At 35.0% G+C, this 19,216-nt stretch overlaps 1 protein-coding gene and 1 long non-coding RNA gene across 5 annotated transcripts; both read left to right on the forward strand.

Moving 5' to 3' along the window:
- The first annotated feature begins 1,099 nt into the window (after positions 1-1,099).
- LOC122275838 (probable glutathione S-transferase) lies at positions 1,100-2,981 on the forward strand. Its single transcript, XM_043085121.1, has 2 exons — positions 1,100-1,529; positions 2,415-2,981. The coding sequence occupies exons 1-2, from the start codon at positions 1,263-1,265 to the stop codon at positions 2,757-2,759; spliced, it is 612 nt and encodes a 203-aa protein (XP_042941055.1). The 5' UTR covers positions 1,100-1,262; the 3' UTR covers positions 2,760-2,981.
- Positions 2,982-10,553: 7,572 nt separating this feature from the next.
- On the forward strand, positions 10,554-14,385 carry LOC122275839. 4 transcript variants are annotated; one of them, XR_006228706.1, is made up of 3 exons: positions 10,554-10,871; positions 11,666-13,212; positions 13,798-14,385. It is a non-coding gene; the product is annotated as an uncharacterized LOC122275839 (long non-coding RNA). The 4 variants fall into 4 exon arrangements; XR_006228707.1 differs by having other exon boundaries at positions 11,666-12,582; positions 12,913-14,385; XR_006228708.1 differs by having other exon boundaries at positions 11,666-11,892; positions 12,487-14,385.
- The last annotated feature ends 4,831 nt before the right edge of the window (positions 14,386-19,216 follow it).

A 19,216-nucleotide genomic window follows, 5' to 3' on the forward strand; every position in this document is an offset into this window, starting at 1 on the left:
CAATATCGACTCAAAGACGAAGCCGGTGAGTACTCCTATGGCCCCATATTTCAAACTCAGTGCATTGCAGTCTCCTAAAATCGATGAAGAGCGGGACTACATGAAGAATGTCCCATATGCAAGTGTTGTTGGAAGTTTAATGTATGCCATGGTGTGTACACGACCTGATATCTCCCAGGCCGTTAGCTTAGTTAGTCACTATATGCATAATCCTGGAAAGGTTCATTGGCATGCGGCTAAGTGGATTCTACGGTATATTGCTAGGACCGTAGATGTTGGTTTGAGGTTCGAGAAGAGTGAAGATAATCTAGTAACTGGATATGTTGACTCAGACTATGCAGGTGATCTTGAAAAACGCCGATCGACAACTGGTTATGTGTTCACTATGGCTGGAGGACCAGTTAGTTGGTGATCAACTTTGCAGTCAACAATTGCACTATCATCAACTGAGGCTGAATACATGGTTGTAACAGAAGCCGTGAAAGAAGCTATTTGGTTACAGGGATTGGTAACAGATTTAGGCTTTGAGCAGTAAGAGGTTACCGTTTACTGTGACAGTCAGAGTGCAATTCATTTGGCCAAAAATCAAGTATATCACTCTCGAACAAAACATATAGATGTCCGATTTCACTTTGTACTGAAATATTAGAAGAAGATGACATCAAACTTCAGAAGATTGGCACTGAAGATAATCCAGTAAATATGTTGACGAAGGTCGTCACAGGGATCAAGTTCCAACACTGTTTGGACTTGATCAGTATTGAACACTACTGAGTACCGTCGGGTGCATTGGAGCTCATTCAACAACGGAAGTCTCTCATGTCAAAGAATGGGGTGCATTCATTTGAAGAATGAATCAGTTTGTAAGAATCCTAGTACGGCACACTTGGGTAGAGGGGATGATTGTTGAATAAAACCTCTCAAGTGTGAAATAGGTTTGGGTTTGCAGCCACCCACCCCATTTTCACCAACCGTCCACCAACCCACTCACCTCCAGAGGCGCTTCTGGTCAAGAGGAGTGGGTGTGTGTTCCTTCATTGCTCTCCTATAAAAGGAGAGCTCTGCTAGTGTAATTGATGCAGTGGGTGAAGAGAGAAAGAGGGACGTGAGAGAGAGAAATAGAATTTTGTAAAGTGTTTTGTAAATCTCGTACAAATTCTATAAAAGAGGCTCCAGTGGACGTAAGTAATTTGCTGAACCACTTTAAAATTGTCTCGTGTGATTTTTGGATAGGTCGGAGGCACAACATTAGCGTGTATGGGATGAGGGTCAGGGTTGCCCTTGCTGAGAAGGGGATCAAGTATGAGTACAGGGAGGAAGACTTGAGGAACAAGAGCGATCTGCTTCTCCAGATGAATCCGGTTCACAAGAAAATCCCAGTTCTCATCCACAATGGGAAACCGATATGCGAGTCCTTAATCATTGTTCAATATATCGACGGGGTCTGGAACGATAAGTCTCCATTGTTGCCCTTTGATCCTTACAAGAGAGCTCAAGCTAGATTCTGGGCTGATTTTATTGATAAGAAGGTACATGTCTCTGCGATTTCTATTTTCCTTTTTTGTTTTTAAGTGTCACTTTAGTTCCTTTTACGGCTTCATTTGTCCGATAGATTTTGCTGGGATTTAGCGTATTTTGTTTATTTATTGGTTTGGTTTTTTGTTCTTTAAATTTACGACCATTATAGTAGTCAGAGCAGCTCAATATTTTAATCTATTCATGTATGTTTATTTTTTTGATTTGGCCGCTTTCATTTCATGGGTATCCCATATGTTGACTACTTTGATTTTTGGTTTGGAGTAACAAGGTCTATCAGTGTAGGCTAGCAAGATTTCTTTTAAAAATATATCGTGACGTTAATACTTTCATCAGAATTCCATATTTTATCGGAAAGATTCAAGAAACGATGATGATTCTAATAGTCGTAATGTAATTTCGGTTAATTTACTATGAACCTCCTAGATTCGACAGACATAGTCTTGATCTTCAATCTCGCAATCAACAAACTGAATTGAGCTTTTCTTTCTGGATTCTGAAAAAAGTATTTGGGGAATTGACGTCAGCTTCTGCAATTCTGTCCCAATTTCAATATCTTGGTTTTAATTTTATGATGTCCTTGAACGCTAGCAGATAAGAGTACTGGGGAAATAATTTGACCCTTGGAAAAAAAAGATCACCTTCCAGTCCAATGAACCGGAAATTTATGCTTTGGGGAAACTAATGTCATTCTATTTGCATTTGTTAATGTGTAAAATTTTAAATGGCTGTCTAATTAAGTGGTAGATATATGAAACCACTTGAAAGATGGTTCCACATCAGTTTTTTCATATTTTTTGGGAGGAGTCGTTCTGACATTCTTCGTCCTAATCTATAATCTATGGAGAGTGGTAATACAATGTACATGCAAAGTGCAGATGTATGATACTGGGAGGAAACTCTGGAGTACAAAAGGAGAAGAGCACGAGACGACAAAGGAGGAGTTACTTGAAATCTTTAAGACTTTGGAGGAAGAGCTTGGTGAGAAGCCTTACTTTGGGGGTGAAACATTTGGGTTTATGGATGTTGCTTTTGTAACTTTCTACAGCTGTTTCTATGCATTTGAGACATTTGGAGAATTCAGCATGGAGGCAGAGCACCCCAAGATTATTGCATGGGCCAAGAGGTGCATGCAAAAGGAGAGTGTCGCCAAGACTCTTCCTGACCAGCAGAAGGTCTACGAATTTGCCCTGGGTATGAGGAAGAGGTTTTTAGGAGAGTAACAGTTTGGTCCCAACATTGAAGTGCTACCCGTATGTATTTGCAGTGTTTAGGATGGTTTTTATGTGTGTTTATCAAAAGAGCAGTATCTTTTATCATAAATAAGAAAGACACTTCGTTGTGTCCTCTATATGTTATTGATGAAATCGTTCTTTTTGTACCGTTTGCGCCGTGCACTAGTTTTGTTGTATTCGGTGGAATGATTATCTTGTCTTCTTTTTGAAGTTCTTTCCGCTTTAACAAATGCTATATCCAGTTTTGATTTTAGAAAGTTGAATTCAAGAAAAATCTAGCACAAAACATATTTTAGTCAAACTTTGTTCTACAACCGAGCAGCAGATATAGACCCTCCAAAGTCCAGTCCAACCACGACTGACCCTTAAAAAGCCAGTTACCAATCTTCATGAGTCGCCTTAATTTTCAATCGTAACGCTTGACGTTCTACCGCCCGTTTACCACGGCAGAGAGGAGGGGATTATGGTAAATTACTCGAACGGTATATATTTTTGTTTGCTTCCATTTATTTTCAAGTTAATGTTTGTAATTGTAATGGACTTTTTTGTTCAAATAAAAGTAATTGATTTTATGTTGTTAGTTTGAGATGCTGATTTTTCTTTTTCTTTAATTTTTTTTTTAAATTCTATACATTATACTCACATCCTGTTCTAATGAGATGATATTATCCATGCCAAGATCTTTTAATCAATTGACAACATCTTAGTTTTTTACTAAGAGAATCAAGGATCGAATCCCTCTGTTCATGTATAAAAAAAAAATGATACTGTCCATTAAAAAAAAAATTGAATAATTAAAAAGAAATAAAAATATCACATTTTACGTAATGAGATAAAAGTAGAAGGTATGATGTAAAGTATTTCACTTTTTTCTTTTCACTATTGAGATCCATAAAAGCCTCCAAAAGCTATGATAGGTGAAAACTATTGTGGATGATGCAGTGGTGATGGGGCTAGTGATTTGGTGGCATTGCCAAGTAGGTGATTAGAGGTGGTAGCGAAGGCAGTAGTGACAGAGTCCAACAAAAATGGTTTTAATACCCCAAAAAAATATGGTGAGCTTAAGAGTAATGCTACTCGTAGTCAAATTTTTTTTATCATTCTTTTATTATTTCATGACGTAGCATTAAATGAGTGAAGACTATGTATTATATTTAACTCGTGAATCTATTATTTAATATCATATTATGAGTTGAAAAGATGATAAATAATTTTTTTTTCTAATTTAAAATAGATAAAAAGAACAAGAAAACGTGGGAAAGTATGGTGATGTGCAAACCCCAATTTTGGTCTGAAGACTAGCCTAGGATTTTACCGAAAGTTTTACTGGGGAGAAGATCCTACATGAGCATGTAGAAACTCGCGAAAAATTAGAGATAGGTTTCTAGAAAAAGAAATGTTTTGGATCCCGAATTTATATCTCAAATGTATTTTTATTTATTTATTTAGTGATAAAGGAAGTTTTTTTTAGTGATATTGCGAGTATTTTTTTTAAAAAATATTTGAGAATATAAAAAAAGTGAATAAATAAATCAAATAAATAAATTGTTTTTCTTTTTACCTTATTCGGAGGGTTCTCGTCTTCTAGAAAATACCATCGAGTCTTGAAGCAAGCAAAATTTCTCAATATCAATGTTATTGTTTCTTCCATTTATAGTCTCATTCAACTTTCTCTTGGCGTTCACACTTCACCCCCACTATTCTCCATTTTGGGCCACATTATTTACAAGATTGCCGTAGTACTCACTTGCAAGGATGTCAAGAACATGGATGGCAATCTCAAGAGAGTAGATATGTATACCCATCATCACCACTATCTATAAATTCATAAATCGAGCGTAGTATTTATTGAAAAGAGAAAAATTACAAATGGGTACGACTTTATGTGAATATATAATATGTTAGAAATTTATTTTACAATCTAAAACACCACGTCAAGACATGTCACTTTATAAATTTATTTTTGTGAAATTTATGTACTAAAACATTTCTCCATCCTAAAAATAGACCTAAAACTGAATTGGAAGATCTTGGGGAGTCTAAATTGGATATATTGATGCTGTAAAAATCGCACAACAGGTCGAAAGAAGAGAAAAAACCATTCCTAGCCTATTGAGGCGATTCGGGCCTTGAACGGCGTGACTTGGTGACCTAGCGATAGTCTGATGAGGCACGTATAGTGTCAGCCCATAAGTTCATGGCAGTGGAAGGAAAATAAAAATAGAGAAAATAAAAAGAATGACACACATATTTACGTGGTTCGGCATGTGACTACGTCTACAGTCATTTGAGGATGGGAAATTTGCTATAATATTCTTGTTTATAACCTCTCATGGCCTCTCATCTCTCACTGTACAAGAGGTTGGAGAAGAAGAAGAGACAACTAAAGAAGAAGAGACAACTAAAGAAGAATGAGCCCCTTTTAAGGAGAGAGCTCTGTCCTCGTGCCATCCTTTCCTCTGAAGACCCCATGCCTTCTAAACCCCTGCCCCCTATGCCTCCCTGACATCCTTGCGGATAGCCTACCCTACTCCATTACTCCATGCATGCATCTAGGCCCCTACCTCCTGCATCCCTCTAACATCCTATGCCTCCTCTCTCATCTTGTCCCTTTTTATCTTCTAGCACTCAACCAGGTTAGCTGGGCCTGGTTGATGGAAGGCTTACTTTCACTCACTTGTATTTGGCTTGTTGGATGACTAGATTTAGGGTTACCTCAAGGCAACACAAAGATCCAAGTTGGTTTGTTGTTGAAAATTAAAACTAACTCAGACTAGCACTTAACTTTCTAAAGTTTTAAAAGAAAAAATTCTCATTCATCGAAAGAAAATATAACAATAATAATGAAATAACAATGCAAACCGAAAATATAAATGGGGTTCACTAGGATTGGCGCCACCTTGCCCCAATTACTTCCCTTAACCTAAATCTAGATTTATATCTCAATCATAGATCACTCCTAAGTTTAAGGAAACCTAAGTTTAAGGAAACAAAACTATCAAATGCCTAAACTAAAGGAAAAAAGTTAACAAATAAATAAACTCCTAATTAAAAGGACATAATCGGCCACCCTTATGGAAAAATTGCCCACTAATTTAAGGGATTTGCCATCCAAACCCCTAAAATTAAGGAATTGACCACAACTTGAGTGCCCAATGTCTCACCAACCGAGCCATGTATGCACCCCAATGCAACTCTCTTAAGCTCAGCACGTCTAGTCCTCCTAGTGGCATTATGAACGACTCTTCTTGCATCTCCATTATTGGTCTTTGGACCTTGGGATTTTCCCCCCTCACGAGATATATATCAAATTCCCAAACTAAATTAATATTGGCTTAGTTAGATTCATTTTCTAGAGCATATATCAAGTGAATATCTATAGCGAACGGGCTTAAGCCTTGATCATCCATCGGGGGTTCTACTGTATATCTAAAATTGGTACTGCAACAACCAAGAAACTAGAGGGTAGAGAGTGAATTTGTTTTATAAGACAATGTATTAACCACAATGTGTGTTTCCTTTTTAATTGAGGTGAGACGGAAATGGGAGATGCAAAGTGACTGGTGGAGAGAGAATGAGTGGCTGCATGCATGATTGCTAAACCACAATCTCCCAAGAAAAGGTTTGTAATTCTAAAACCCCTTTAGCCAGTTGGAGATGTTTCAAATACATTGCCAAATATACCCAGTTCACATCATATAGATTCTTCTAAAATTTGCAGATGGTACCTTTTGAGAGATCCAAGATCCATTGGACAAGAGCTATTATACACATAACGGAAGCATAAATGAGTGAATATGTAGATTTAAGAGTTTGCCACCAATTCGCCAAAGGGGGATATTGTACATGCAAGATTTTGGTTAGGACTGTGTAACTTAGTTAATAAGTTTGAATAGAAGTAGGTGACTAAAATAATAGAGTTTATTGTATCAGTAAGTTTATAATTATGGATGAATGTAAAATAATTATTGACTTTATCTATAACATTATTGAGTTTATTTAGAAGTCATAGAGGTTGTTTAAACAAGTCATTTATGTGAAATTTGAGTCTATGAGAATCTGCATTTATCCATAATAGAGTTGAACAGAAATCTTTTACTGTAGAGAATTTATCGCTGGTGTCATCATTCCGTCAGGAGACGCCTTCGTGACAAATTCTATCCATTAGAAAATGAGTCATAATGAAACTATAACTATTTCCAGATTATTTATTTAAGAAATCTTACTGGTTAAGATGTGTAGAGATTCAGATTTAAATATTTTCTAGAACATTTTTTAGTGCATATTTTGTTGAGAAAATTCCTTAGAGAATTTTTCATACTTTTTTTTTTTTTGAATTTCTCCTTGAGTGAAATCGTGCTCCAAATTTGAATGATCATTGATTGGATTTCAGCCACTGGAGTTTCAGGAGAAAAAATAATATTTGAAAATCGCCAGAAGTTCTGGCTGCTATCGCGGTAGAAGACAAACGTGGTCGTTTGTCTGGGTAAGTAAGAGAGTCAAGTTGCAAATATTTTATAATTGATAGTTACTTGTAATTAATTTTCAAATAATAAGATTGACTTTCTTAGGTTTAGCTACCCCATAGAGTTTTACCTTTAATGAGTTCTTTAAAATTTTTTTCTTCATAACAAATTGTTATGTTATGCAAGTTTGTTTATTTAATTTAAGCATTTAATTTATTAAATAATCATAATATTGAGATCTACCAATTTGTTCAAAGAAATTGGTAGACAATTTTGTGATTTCACAGGGGCACGATGGAAATTTCAATTGGTATCAGAGCTAGGTTCACTCATTGGAGTGTGATCCGTGCCCTTGTAGATCATGTCGTCTTTATCTGTCCCGCCACACTTCAATGGAGAAAATTATGCTTATTGGCAAGTTTGTATAAAGGATTTCCTCAAGTCTTTGGATGAACGTGTGTAGCATGCAATTGAATTAGAATGGACTAAACTTGAGATATCTCTTGATGCATGGACTAGAGATGAGATCACCAATTGCGGCTAAAATACCAAAGGACTTAACACTATTTTTATAGTTGTATCTTTCAATGAATTTAAAGAATCTCAATGTGTGAGATTGCTAAAAAAGTATGAGACATCTTGGAGGTTACACATGAAGGGACAAAAATTGTAAAAAATTTGAAATTTTAGATGCTAACCTCTACATTTGAAGAGATTAAAATACTAGAAGATGAGAGCTTTAATGATTTTTATACTAGACTTAATGATATTGGTAATTTTAGATTTAATCTCAGCAAGAAGGTGGAGGATTCAAGAGTCGTGAAGAAAATTTTGAGGTCTCTAACTGAAAGATTTTAGCCTAAGGTTATTGTCATTGAGGAAAATAAGGATTTTGATGTAATAAAGGTTAAAGAGCTAGTCGGTTCCTTACAAACATATAAGTCCTCACTTCCTCAAATGAGAAAAAGTAAGTCTATTACTTTAAAAAATAGTAAAAAATGATCAAGATGATTTTTTTGATAAGGAAAATTTGAACTATGAGGATATAGATCTTATTGCAAGAAAATTCAGAAAATTATTGTTTATCAAAAAAGCTAGTGGAAAGCAAAAACAAAGTAAATAATTTTTTGCAAAGAAAAAATATTTTGAAAATTGGAAAAAAGATAATATGAGAAAAATGACAAAGTTAAATGTCATGAATGTTCTAGTTATAGTCATATAAGAATTGAATGTTCAAATTTGAAGAAAAGTAAAGAAAAAACATTGAATGTCACACTTAGTGATAGTTTTAATTCTGAAAGTTCAACCTTATCTTCTAATAATTAAAAATCTTTTATGGCTTTTTCTACTATTGTGAATGATTTTTCTGAAGTTGCACTAACAAATGCTGAAAGTGAATGCGATTATAGTGATTCGGATGTAGAACTTGTTGAAACTGACCATGAATTGAGTATACAAGAAGCATACAATGATGTGTGTGAAGAAGTGATCAAATTAAAAAAACTTAACAACAAGTTATACAATGGATTTATTATTGTCGAGAATGAAAAAAACAATCTATCTGAGGTATTAAAAATTTTTGGTGTTGAAGTATCAAGATTAAAGGATCAAAAGGCTATACTAGAAAAAGAATTGAAAAAGTTTCAGGAGTTCAGGCAAAAAATAACAATATAGAAATTAGAAGAGATGTTGAGTTTTCAGAAAGTGAGTAGTGATAGAACTGGCCTAGGATATACGACTTCCAAAGAGAAAGAAAAACTAACCTCATCATCCATTGCCATTATAGGTATTGTTTTTGTTAAAGGAAATAAAGGTATAAATGTTCAAAATCATGCTGTATCTAAGCCAGTTTATTAAGAGAATTTGTTTGGAAAATCAACTACAAAAATAATGAAGAAAGGTAAATATGATAGTAAATTTATTCCTACTTGTCATAATTGTAGAGTTATTGGTCATATAAGACCATATTGTTTTGACTTGTATCAAGTGCAAAAAACTGAAAGTGAAAGAAATCCAAAAAGGAAAATAAAGAGTGTAGAGAATCAAGTTGGTGATTTAAGTCAACAAATTAACTTCATAAATCTCAAACTTGGTAAACTAGTAGAATTTTTATCTTCACAATAAAGAAAATATCATACAAAGTGTTGTTAATGAAAAGAATAGGCCAAAAGTTTAAGTAAAGTGGGTGGTCAAAGATATCATGTCACATTAATTGATAGAACCACTTGCATATTATTGCATTTCTTATATATCATTAGTCTAGGATATGGATGTTATGTTTTCTATTTTGTATATGTTTATGTTTTTTAGTTTTTAGATAAGATATATATATATATATATATAATATTTTTTTGGGTTTGGTTCAAAGTTTTTTTTAAGCAAAATGCATGCTTGATATGTCAAAGTTTGAGTACTTTTGTTCTCAAATGGTAAATTTTTGAACCTTTGTATCTCTCTATTTTGTGCAGTCCACTTTGTGCACATTAACCCTATAGGTCATTTTGGCAAAGTGCATTTACAAAGCATTGAGAGGAACTTGTATGTATGCATATTATAATTAAAGTTTATATTATTTATTAAAATGCTTAACATAGAGAAAGTCCATATCTTGAATTGACTAATACTAATTGAATCTAGTACAATAATAAAGAGATCTCTCCCTGCCAAATACAAATAGTTAATCCATATAAAAAAATTCGGTGTTAAATCATTATGAAAAAAGACAAACACCCTATACAAATCTATTCCTTAAGTCTTTAAAGAAAGAATCACTGCTCTAATCATTGTAAAAATAGATAAGCAACAAAAATGGATATATAAAAGGGTTGTGCAAACTAGTGTTTGGAGGAGATATTCATGTATCTAGATCCTAACATAAAATTTGACTTTTGAGGTGAGTGACAAACTCTTGGGAGCATTTATGAGAAGAAAGTATTGCATCTATAAGAAGGAAGTGCTCATGAACGAAAAAAAAAATTATATAAGAGGAAAAAAAAATAAAAGGTTATTATTTTTTTTATATATAAATTTGTTCACTCACACACTCACATGAACTTTGACATTGATGAACTTATAAGGTGTGAACGTCCATTGTGATTGTTGCAAATATGAGTGTACTTTATTTTTTGGCTATGTGGGTGACACTATACTTGGACTTGTGATGCATTTAAGCATGTTCATTGACTCAAATTTTTTTAAAAGAAAGGGAAAAATATAAAATATAAAAGATTTAATTTTTATATGAAGAAAAGGGAAAATATAAAATATATTTTATATTCCTTTTATGGTTTTATTTTGATTATTTGGTCTGTATCAGTTTTGGGTATCTTAGTATCTGATGAATGAGTCTAGGAGTGAGTCTATATTTTGATAGTGAGTCTCTGTTGTGATGGTATAAATCCCGGTGGGACTCTATGGCATAAGCATGTGCACGACACTTGGTCATTTAAGTGACTTGAGACATTTAGCCCCACTCGGTTTCGCGCCTAGACACCCCTTTTCACGATATACTCTTTCACCTATACACAACACACTCCTCTTTCACACCCTAACCATATCTCACTTCACATCGGTTTCGAACTTTTCGTGATTAAGAACCATAACAAATCATCCTAATTTACGTTTCACTATCATGGTAAGTCTTCTATTTTATCCAAATGCATCTATTTCTCATGCTCTAAGGGTTCAGGGCACATAAATATGGAGATTGGATTGTTGGTATTTGATATGTGAAGTTGGGGCTTGGATATTTGTTGATTTGAATATGAATTTATACATATGTTGAAAGGAAGTCACGTTAATCATGTATAAATGCCAGATTTTGGTGGATTACGCTGTTATGCATTTCAGTTTTCATGGTATGCCCACCAAATGTTTGATTTTTTGTCTCAACCAAGTTGTCTCAATTATTTGCTTATTATTTGACATGCATTCATACTCATACATTAGGTTTATCAAAATGCATGGTTGAGTTAAGATTAGAGGCAATTTTAGCAGTGTCAAATCAGGATCTTTCTCAGTGTCTTCATCTCGCCACACATGAGTATTATTTATTCTCTTATGAATCTTGTCATATTAGTGACAAAAAGGGGGAGTATTGGAGTAGACTGATTTGTTTTGTGATTTATTTTGGTATTGTGAAATTTAAGGAGAGTTTGAGTAAGTATGTTGTTAGGGGGGAGTTGAATGAATTTGTTGATAGGGAGTTTAATGATTTTTTTTGTATAAGTTTAATATTGAAGGGGAGAAAGTTTTTTTTTGGACATAAATTTGGTGTTAGACTAGAACATGCATAGACTTTGAATTAGATTTTATCTTGTAAATTATGATAGTACTAATTTTAGTAATTGTTTTATGTCATTATTTGTTCTTGATTATTTGCTTAGAATTTTTACTCGGTTTCTTGGTTTGCTGGTTTTGTTCTGACAGGTCTAAATTACATTCATTAAATTTTATTTTGTCACAAATTCGCCAAAATGGGAGATTCTATATGCAAGATTCTGGCTATGACTAAGTGACTTAGTTGATGAGTTTGGATAGAACTAGGTGACTAAAATGATAGAATTTATCCTATCAGTAAATTTGTCACTTATCCGTCAAAGAGGAAGATTGTACGTGCAAGATTTTGTTGCAAATCGTCACTAATCCGCCAAAGAGTAAGATTGTATATGCAAGATTTTGTCGCAAATCTGCCAAAAGATGAGATTATATATGCAAGATTTTGCCTAGTTCTTAGTAACTTAGTTGATAAGTTTGGATAAAACTAGGTGACTAACATGATAGAGTTTATCCTATCAGTAAATTTGTAATGATGGATGAGTGTAAAATAATTATTGACTTTATTTACAACATTATTGAGTTTATCTAGAAGTCATAGAGGTTGTTTAGATAAGTTATTTATGTGAAATTCGAGTTCATGAGGATCTACACTTATCCAAAATAAAAGCTGAATAGAAATCTCTTACTGCAGAGAATTTATCGCGAGTGTCAGCATTCCGTCAGGAGATGTCTCGCGATAAATTCTATCCGTTAGCAGAGTCCTACTAAAATTGAAATTCTTTCTAGATTGTTTATTTAAGGAATCCTACTGGTTATGATATGTAGAAATTCAAATTTAAATATTTTTTAAAGCACTTTTTAGTGCATATTTTGGTAAGAAAATTCCTAAGAGAATTTTCATTTATTTTTTTTTAATTTCTCCTTGAATGTGATCATGCTCTAAGTTTGGAGGATTGTTGATTGAATTTCAGCCATTGGAGTTCTAGGAGGAAAGGAACTATTTGAAAATCGCCAGAGGTTCTGACTGCTACCGTTGTAGAAAACAAATTAGTCGTTTGTTTGGACAAGTAAGAGAGCTAAGCTACAAAGGTTTTTAATTAAGATTTTATCTTTAAAGAGTTCTTTAAAAGGTTGCTCTTCGTAATCAATTTTTATATTATGTAAGTTTGTTTATTTACTTTTAAGTACTTAATTTATTAAATAATCATAATATTGAGATTTAACCAATTTATTTAAAGAAATTGATAAATAATTTCGTGGTTTCACATAGATATATTGGGAATTTCAAAATACTTCTCCTCTTCGAGTACAATGTTAGTTCTTTGCACCAATGTGCTAGAAAATATCTTTTAGATTAGTATGTACATTTTCTCCTGGATGATTCTTTCATTTTACAGTGCTGTGGACTGTGTGGAGATTGACCCTGGGAGCAGATTCACGTAACTAGTAAGAACAGTGTGTATCTAGACTTATAAGTGGTCTTGAATATGACTTCCATAATTGTTTCTCTGTGTATGCCGAGAAAACGTAGGAAATGGATGAAGAAATTTGATTGGATCTTTTTATGGTCAATTTGTGATCTTCTGGGATTCACTAGTCCAATGCCTCTGGCTCTGATGCATTTTTCTTCGGATTGATGACTCCCGGTTGGACCAGCGGCCAGCCTCTAATGCTAGAGCGTCAATCTCCCTCTATTGGTGAGCTATAGATAAAATCATTTTACGATTTCTTTATAATTTTATAATAAAATATTTTTATTTCTAATTCAAATATATCAGAGTCAAAATAATAGGTAGATATTTTTTTAAAAAAATAATATTTTAAATCACTAGACTTAAAGCCTCGTTTGTTTTCACAATACTTTTCAACTCATCTCAATCTCATATCATCTAATCATTAAAACTTTTTTAAATTTTTACATAAAATAAAATAAACAATTTAACATTTTCAAATCTCAAAATAAAAATAATATAAAAAATATTTTAAAAATATTTTATTTAATTTTCAACTTTAATCTCGAGTTATCTCGTGTGCAAAAACACACTAAGCAACTCGCTTTACCACATGTTTTATGCACAGAACAAAGTCTTTATACAAGTTCAATTCGATCTACCCTTATATATCTCCTAAGATTCAAATAAAATCTCTCATTCTTGAGAAAATTTGATCAATTTCATCACACTAGGCTTGCTTTGTTGTATAAGTTTGGAGGCATTTATATAGACACAGATATTATAGTGTTAAAGAGCTTCTCGAAGTTGAGATATGTAATCGGTGCTCAGACAATTGATCTTGAAACTGGGAATTGGAGCCGATTGAACAATGCTGTGCTGATATTCGACAAGAATCATCCTCTACTTTACAAATTCATTGAAGAATTTGCGCTAACCTTCGACGGGAACAAATGTGGCCACAATTGCCCTTACTTAGTCTCGAGGGTTGTTTCCAGGCTGGGTCGAAGGCCTGGATTTAATTTCACGGTGTTGCCACCTTCGGCATTTTATCCGGTTGATTGGAGTAGGATTCGATGTCTATTTCGGGGCCGAGAGACGAGCTGCATTCAAAATGGATGCATAAAAAGTTGAGGCAGATTCAGTCCAGAAGTTTGGCTGTTCACTTGTGGAATAGGCAGAGCAGGAACCTAGAGGTTGAAAAGGGAAGCATCATCAGTCACATACAGTCCGATTGTTGTATCTTCTGTAATTCTGCACTTTCCAGTTTGTAATCACAGAATAACTATGGCAATTGCAACAAATTGTCTTATGCATTTCAGTTTGTTGTATGTGGTTTATGGACCGACTTGGTTCATTCCACCATTGCAGTCCATGAAGAAAGAATATTAGGGAATGATAATCTTTTCTTCTTCGTTAGTATCCGTTAATTCATATATAAATTCTATGTTTTTGTTATACCTGAAGAACATCTGAGATTAAAATGCTTTGTGAAAGTGGTTTATCAGCTTCCACTTGATATATGGCACCAACTTTCTGGCCTCTAATTTGTCAGTTTGTGCAATTCTTCCATCATTTGGCTCTGCATCTATGAAAATTCTGACGTTTTTAATGAGCATGAAAAGCAATTCACAGTTGGCTGCAAGTTGTGTGAGGGGAGTCGTCATTATATCTGGATTAATATATGGGTCTCACCCATGTGGAGTTACAAGATTTTTACAAGTCAAATACATATTAATTATTGGCACAATATCTTCTATGCTTGATGCAGGATCACCATTCCAAGAATTCCGCTTCCAAATAGTTATCTCTCTCACCTAGGCTTTTTTTATAGTCTACAACTCTGTTAAATGAGCAATCTTGGTCTCTTGTTATCCGCAAACACACTCCTCCCCGGCCACCTCCTTTTGGTTTTCCGAGAGAGAGAGTAAACAAGAAGACAAAAATGGCAGGAGGGATAATTTGGCAAATAAACAAATTGCCTTTTCAAGATTCAGAGGACCAAATTGTAAGAATTGCTTGTGAGACGGGAAAATCAGTAAACAACTAAAAGCTATTTGTTAGTGAAAAAGACAGTGCACCCAAAACGGATCATAAAATGAAGATGATCTTGCATGCACTAATCATTTTCTACTAAGTTCTATCTTCCTTTTTCTTCCTCCAATCTTTTCTTGGTTTATCTTAGGAAGTTGAACACACAACTTTGGTGATCCATCTACTGCCAAGTATCCTCTTGGTTAGTTGAGTCACTAACTTCTGGCTAATTTTTGAAACGTGATACAGCAGGAATGGGTGGGCTTAGCAGGCCTTATCTTCACGGTATCCTCATAAATACCTGACAAAAAATTATTAACTAAATAATTAATGTAAATGTAAAAATTAGTTAGGATTAGATGACTAAATGATAAGGTTTATCTTATCATTATTTAATTAAATTTGGATGAATGTAAAATAAGTATTGATTTGTATCTAAACAATGTTGAGTCTATATAGAAGTCTTAGGTGTTGTTTAGATAAGTTTTTGAGGTTAAAATCGAGTTTTGGAAGATTTGTATTTATCCAGAAGAAAGCTGAACAGAGTTTAGTCAATAACAGAAGATGTAATCGCGAAATATTAGCAGTCCGTCGAAGCACATTTTCGTGACTGTTGCTAACCGTCAGCAGAGTCCTACTGTGACTAGAACTCTTTCCAGACTTTCTATTTAAAGGAATTCCGTTTTGAATTTTTTCAAGGACTTTGAGCCACGAATTTCAGAGAGGATATTCAAAGCATTTATGAGAGAAAATTTACTTGAGAATTTTCATGGGGTTTTTCATATCTTCTTGAGTGTGATCATGCTTTGAGTGTGAAGGAATATCGATTGGATTTCAGCCTCTAGAGTTCCAGAAGGGAAGTCAACATTTGAAAATCACCAGAAGTTCTAGCTGCTACTGCGGTAGAAGACAGATGGGTCGTTTGTCTAGGCAAGTAAAAGAATCAAATTGTAAAAGTTTTGTAATTGATTATTACTTGTAATTGTTCTTCAAATAATAAGATTGACTTTTCTAGGTTTGGCTGCCCCGTAGGGTTTTACCTTTAAAGAGTTTTTTAAAGGGTTTTCCTTCGTAATCAATTCTTGTATCTTGCAAGTTTGATTATTTATTTTAAAATATTTGATTCATTTCATAATCTTGATAATTAAGATCTAACTTATTTGTTCAAAAAAATTGGTAGACAACTTCTTAATTTTATAAGAGTATGTTGGAAATTTCAATTAGAATATCAAGGTTCCAACTTTCACCTGCGTCTGTCAAAGACTGCACCATGTGTTCGTTCTTGTTTATAGCATCGCCCACACCAATTTCCACCAACATTAACGACACAAGATACTAAAATCATTTCAGAATTGCATGAAATTGGAAAGCCTTTGTCTCAAATCTCCCATTACTATATGTAAAACAGAAGCTGGAGCTTAAGAGGTGGGAATTCTGTCCAATTGCCACTATTGCCTTGTTCCTTCATACCCTTGTATTGGAAGCCACATTAAAGGCTCAACATGTGCCATTATGGTAGAAAGCTTCATTTTATTGGCAGGCCATTAGGAGGAGTTGTGCGCACATGGGTTCATTCGTCTAAGTACAATAATATATCCTCCCGGTCCTACGGCCTACATAGTTTGTCTTTTATTTCCTTAATTTATGAAAAGCATGGTTGCTGTGAACGAAAGTTAATCAGTAATGTCTTGGACCAACAAAGAGTGATTAGTTAGTGAACAGTTAAAAGCTTGTGAACAGAAATCCACGCTGGCATTTCCATTTATATTCTGGCTCTTTCGGCCCGTCTGTGTCTTGATTGATCAGTGCATGCGCATGTGGCCTTCATGCTCTTTCACTTTCAGTAAGTTCCTGCTTATCAAGTTCCTGGCTCCTTCGTCTCACAATGTTTCTTATCTCCAAACAAGTGATCATTGGATGTCAAGATTTCTTGGGATTAAAAGTTTCTATCCAAATTTTAGAGAGTAGTTATTAGGTACTATTGAAATATATTCGAGTGGTCCTCACATCCTATCATAAGATGCCATATCAATTAATACAGATGCTTACATAAACAATTTTAATTATATTGTATGTTGTGACATGATGACATCCTATAGTTCATAAAACCAATATCATATGTCTATTTCTCCATCGATATAATTCTTACTGTTCGAATATATTTCAAGAGACATTTACAATTATTTGTACATTACAGAGATGCATTCCTTTGCCATTTCCGTATGGGTCACGACACCATTTTTCGGATATTGGGACCTTCTAGATGTAAGCAGATTCAAGAGTCAAGACGGTAATTAAAAAGGAAACACACGTTGTGGTTAATACGTTGTGTCTTGTAAAACGACCTCGCGCTCTGGTTTCTTGGTTATTGCTAGACCAATTTTAGATATACAGTACAGCCCCCAACGGATGATCAAGCTTAAGCCAGTTTGCTATAGATATTCACTGATAGATGCTCTAGAAAATGAATCTAACTAAGCCAATATTAAATTAGTTCAGGAATTTGATATATATTCAATTTAGACTCCTCAATAGCTTCCAATTAAGTTTCGGGTCATTTTTTTGGATGGATAGATGTTTTAGTATCGAGATTTCACAAAAATAAACTTATAAAGTGACGTGTATTGATGTAATACGTTAGATTGTAAAGTAAATCTCTAACAGGTTGCTATCTATATACTTTTTTTTTTTTTTATGGGAATATGCTGCTACTGCATTCATTCATAATCGAAGTTACAACTGTGACTTATCAATACAGGAAAAACCAGACTATAAGTCAACTAACGCAACTGCTCAGGAGCTCCCCGACAACAAATTTCTTTGTGACGGACATTGTCTAAACTTCTACACCTTCTCTTCTGACAACAGTCAAAAGAGAAAGCGCTCTGTCAAAACAGAGTTAAAGACCTTTCTTCCAAAGAAGAGAGGTACACTCACGCTCCATCCTCTCAAAGAGGAGGAGTACTACCCCACTCTCTCCTCCCAAGGAGGAAGAGTACAAAACACCTACCTTCCTCCAAAGGAAGAGTAGGACTAACACCCACATTCATCCTCCAAAAGAGGAGTGGGACTCACATCTATTCCTTTTTTATTAAAAAAACTAAGCTAAACTAAAACAAACAAAACAAATACAGAAAGCAAATAAAATTGTGGCTTATGGACTGTAAAATTAAAAGGCCCAGCCTGAGACAAAAGCCCAGACTAAGTGCTTGAGGGGGCCCGGCCCAAACCCTTTAGGGTTTCCAAAACAACATCTGCCGCCGCCATCCGTATCCCCTCTTTCCCTCCTCTGCATCTTCCCCCGCCGAATCCCCTACACCAGCGTACGAGAAGGCCTCATGTCGCCGTTTGCCCTCATGCCACCGTTTGCACAGCCTTACCCCAAATCTTCACTACGCTGAGCAACCGGCTTCTCACCAATGCTAGCTCCGTCACCGTCACCGACACCAGCCCAAACCCTCCAAGAACCAGCCATTCTCCACTCCGGCTAGAAGAGACGGAGACCAGATACAAAAGCCAGAGACCAACAACAGCCTCCATAAACTAATACAAAAGCTAAACAGCAAACCAACAACAAGACAAAAAGAAAACGGTGTGTCACCCCCAATCCGGCCACCAACCAAGAGAAATTCCACCGTGAGTTCAACATGGACTTTTACCCCAGAAAACCTCCATCAACCCCCATGCATTCCAGCCGTTCATCCCAAAAAAACACCTCTGTTTTCCATGGCTAAACGGAGTCAATAAACCCGTCGAGAGAACACCCCAGAAACACATGCATACCAAGGCTTCTGAAACTCGAAATCCGTGGCTCTACCCACTGAAAACCCTCCCCTTCACCACCACGCCCAGCTACGTGGTTGTCCATGGTGGTCACTCTTTCAACCGAATCACATTCACGACCAAAAATAACAACATCGAAACCCTCCACCTCCATCGTGTAAGAAGCCTTTCATCCCGTCCGATTGGAATAAAAATAGACGGCTTCAAAGTCCGATTGGAATAAAATAGTCCTCCCTCTTCATCGTGTAAAACCGCTTCCATCCCGTCCGATTGAAAGAAAAAAAAAGGTAATCGGCTTCCGTGTCCTTGACCATGTAGAGAAAACACATTCCGGCCACCATGATCGCCGCCAACCCACGCTTATTAAAACCGGGAAACAAGCAAAACTAGACTAAAACAAACTAGGTGGAGGGAGGGGGGAGCCATAGCTCCC

The sequence above is a fragment of the Carya illinoinensis genome, chromosome 9, assembly GCF_018687715.1.
Source record: "Carya illinoinensis cultivar Pawnee chromosome 9, C.illinoinensisPawnee_v1, whole genome shotgun sequence".
Taxonomy (NCBI): domain Eukaryota; kingdom Viridiplantae; phylum Streptophyta; class Magnoliopsida; order Fagales; family Juglandaceae; genus Carya; species Carya illinoinensis.

Bases quoted from the DNA above. Each gene is read 5' to 3' on its own strand.
- LOC122275838 (XM_043085121.1), top strand. From the start codon at position 1,263: ATGAGGGTCAGGGTTGCCCTTGCTGAGAAGGGGATCAAGTATGAGTAC. The intron at 1,530-2,414 runs GTACATGTCTCT...TGCAAAGTGCAG, and splicing joins CTGATTTTATTGATAAGAAG to ATGTATGATACTGGGAGGAA.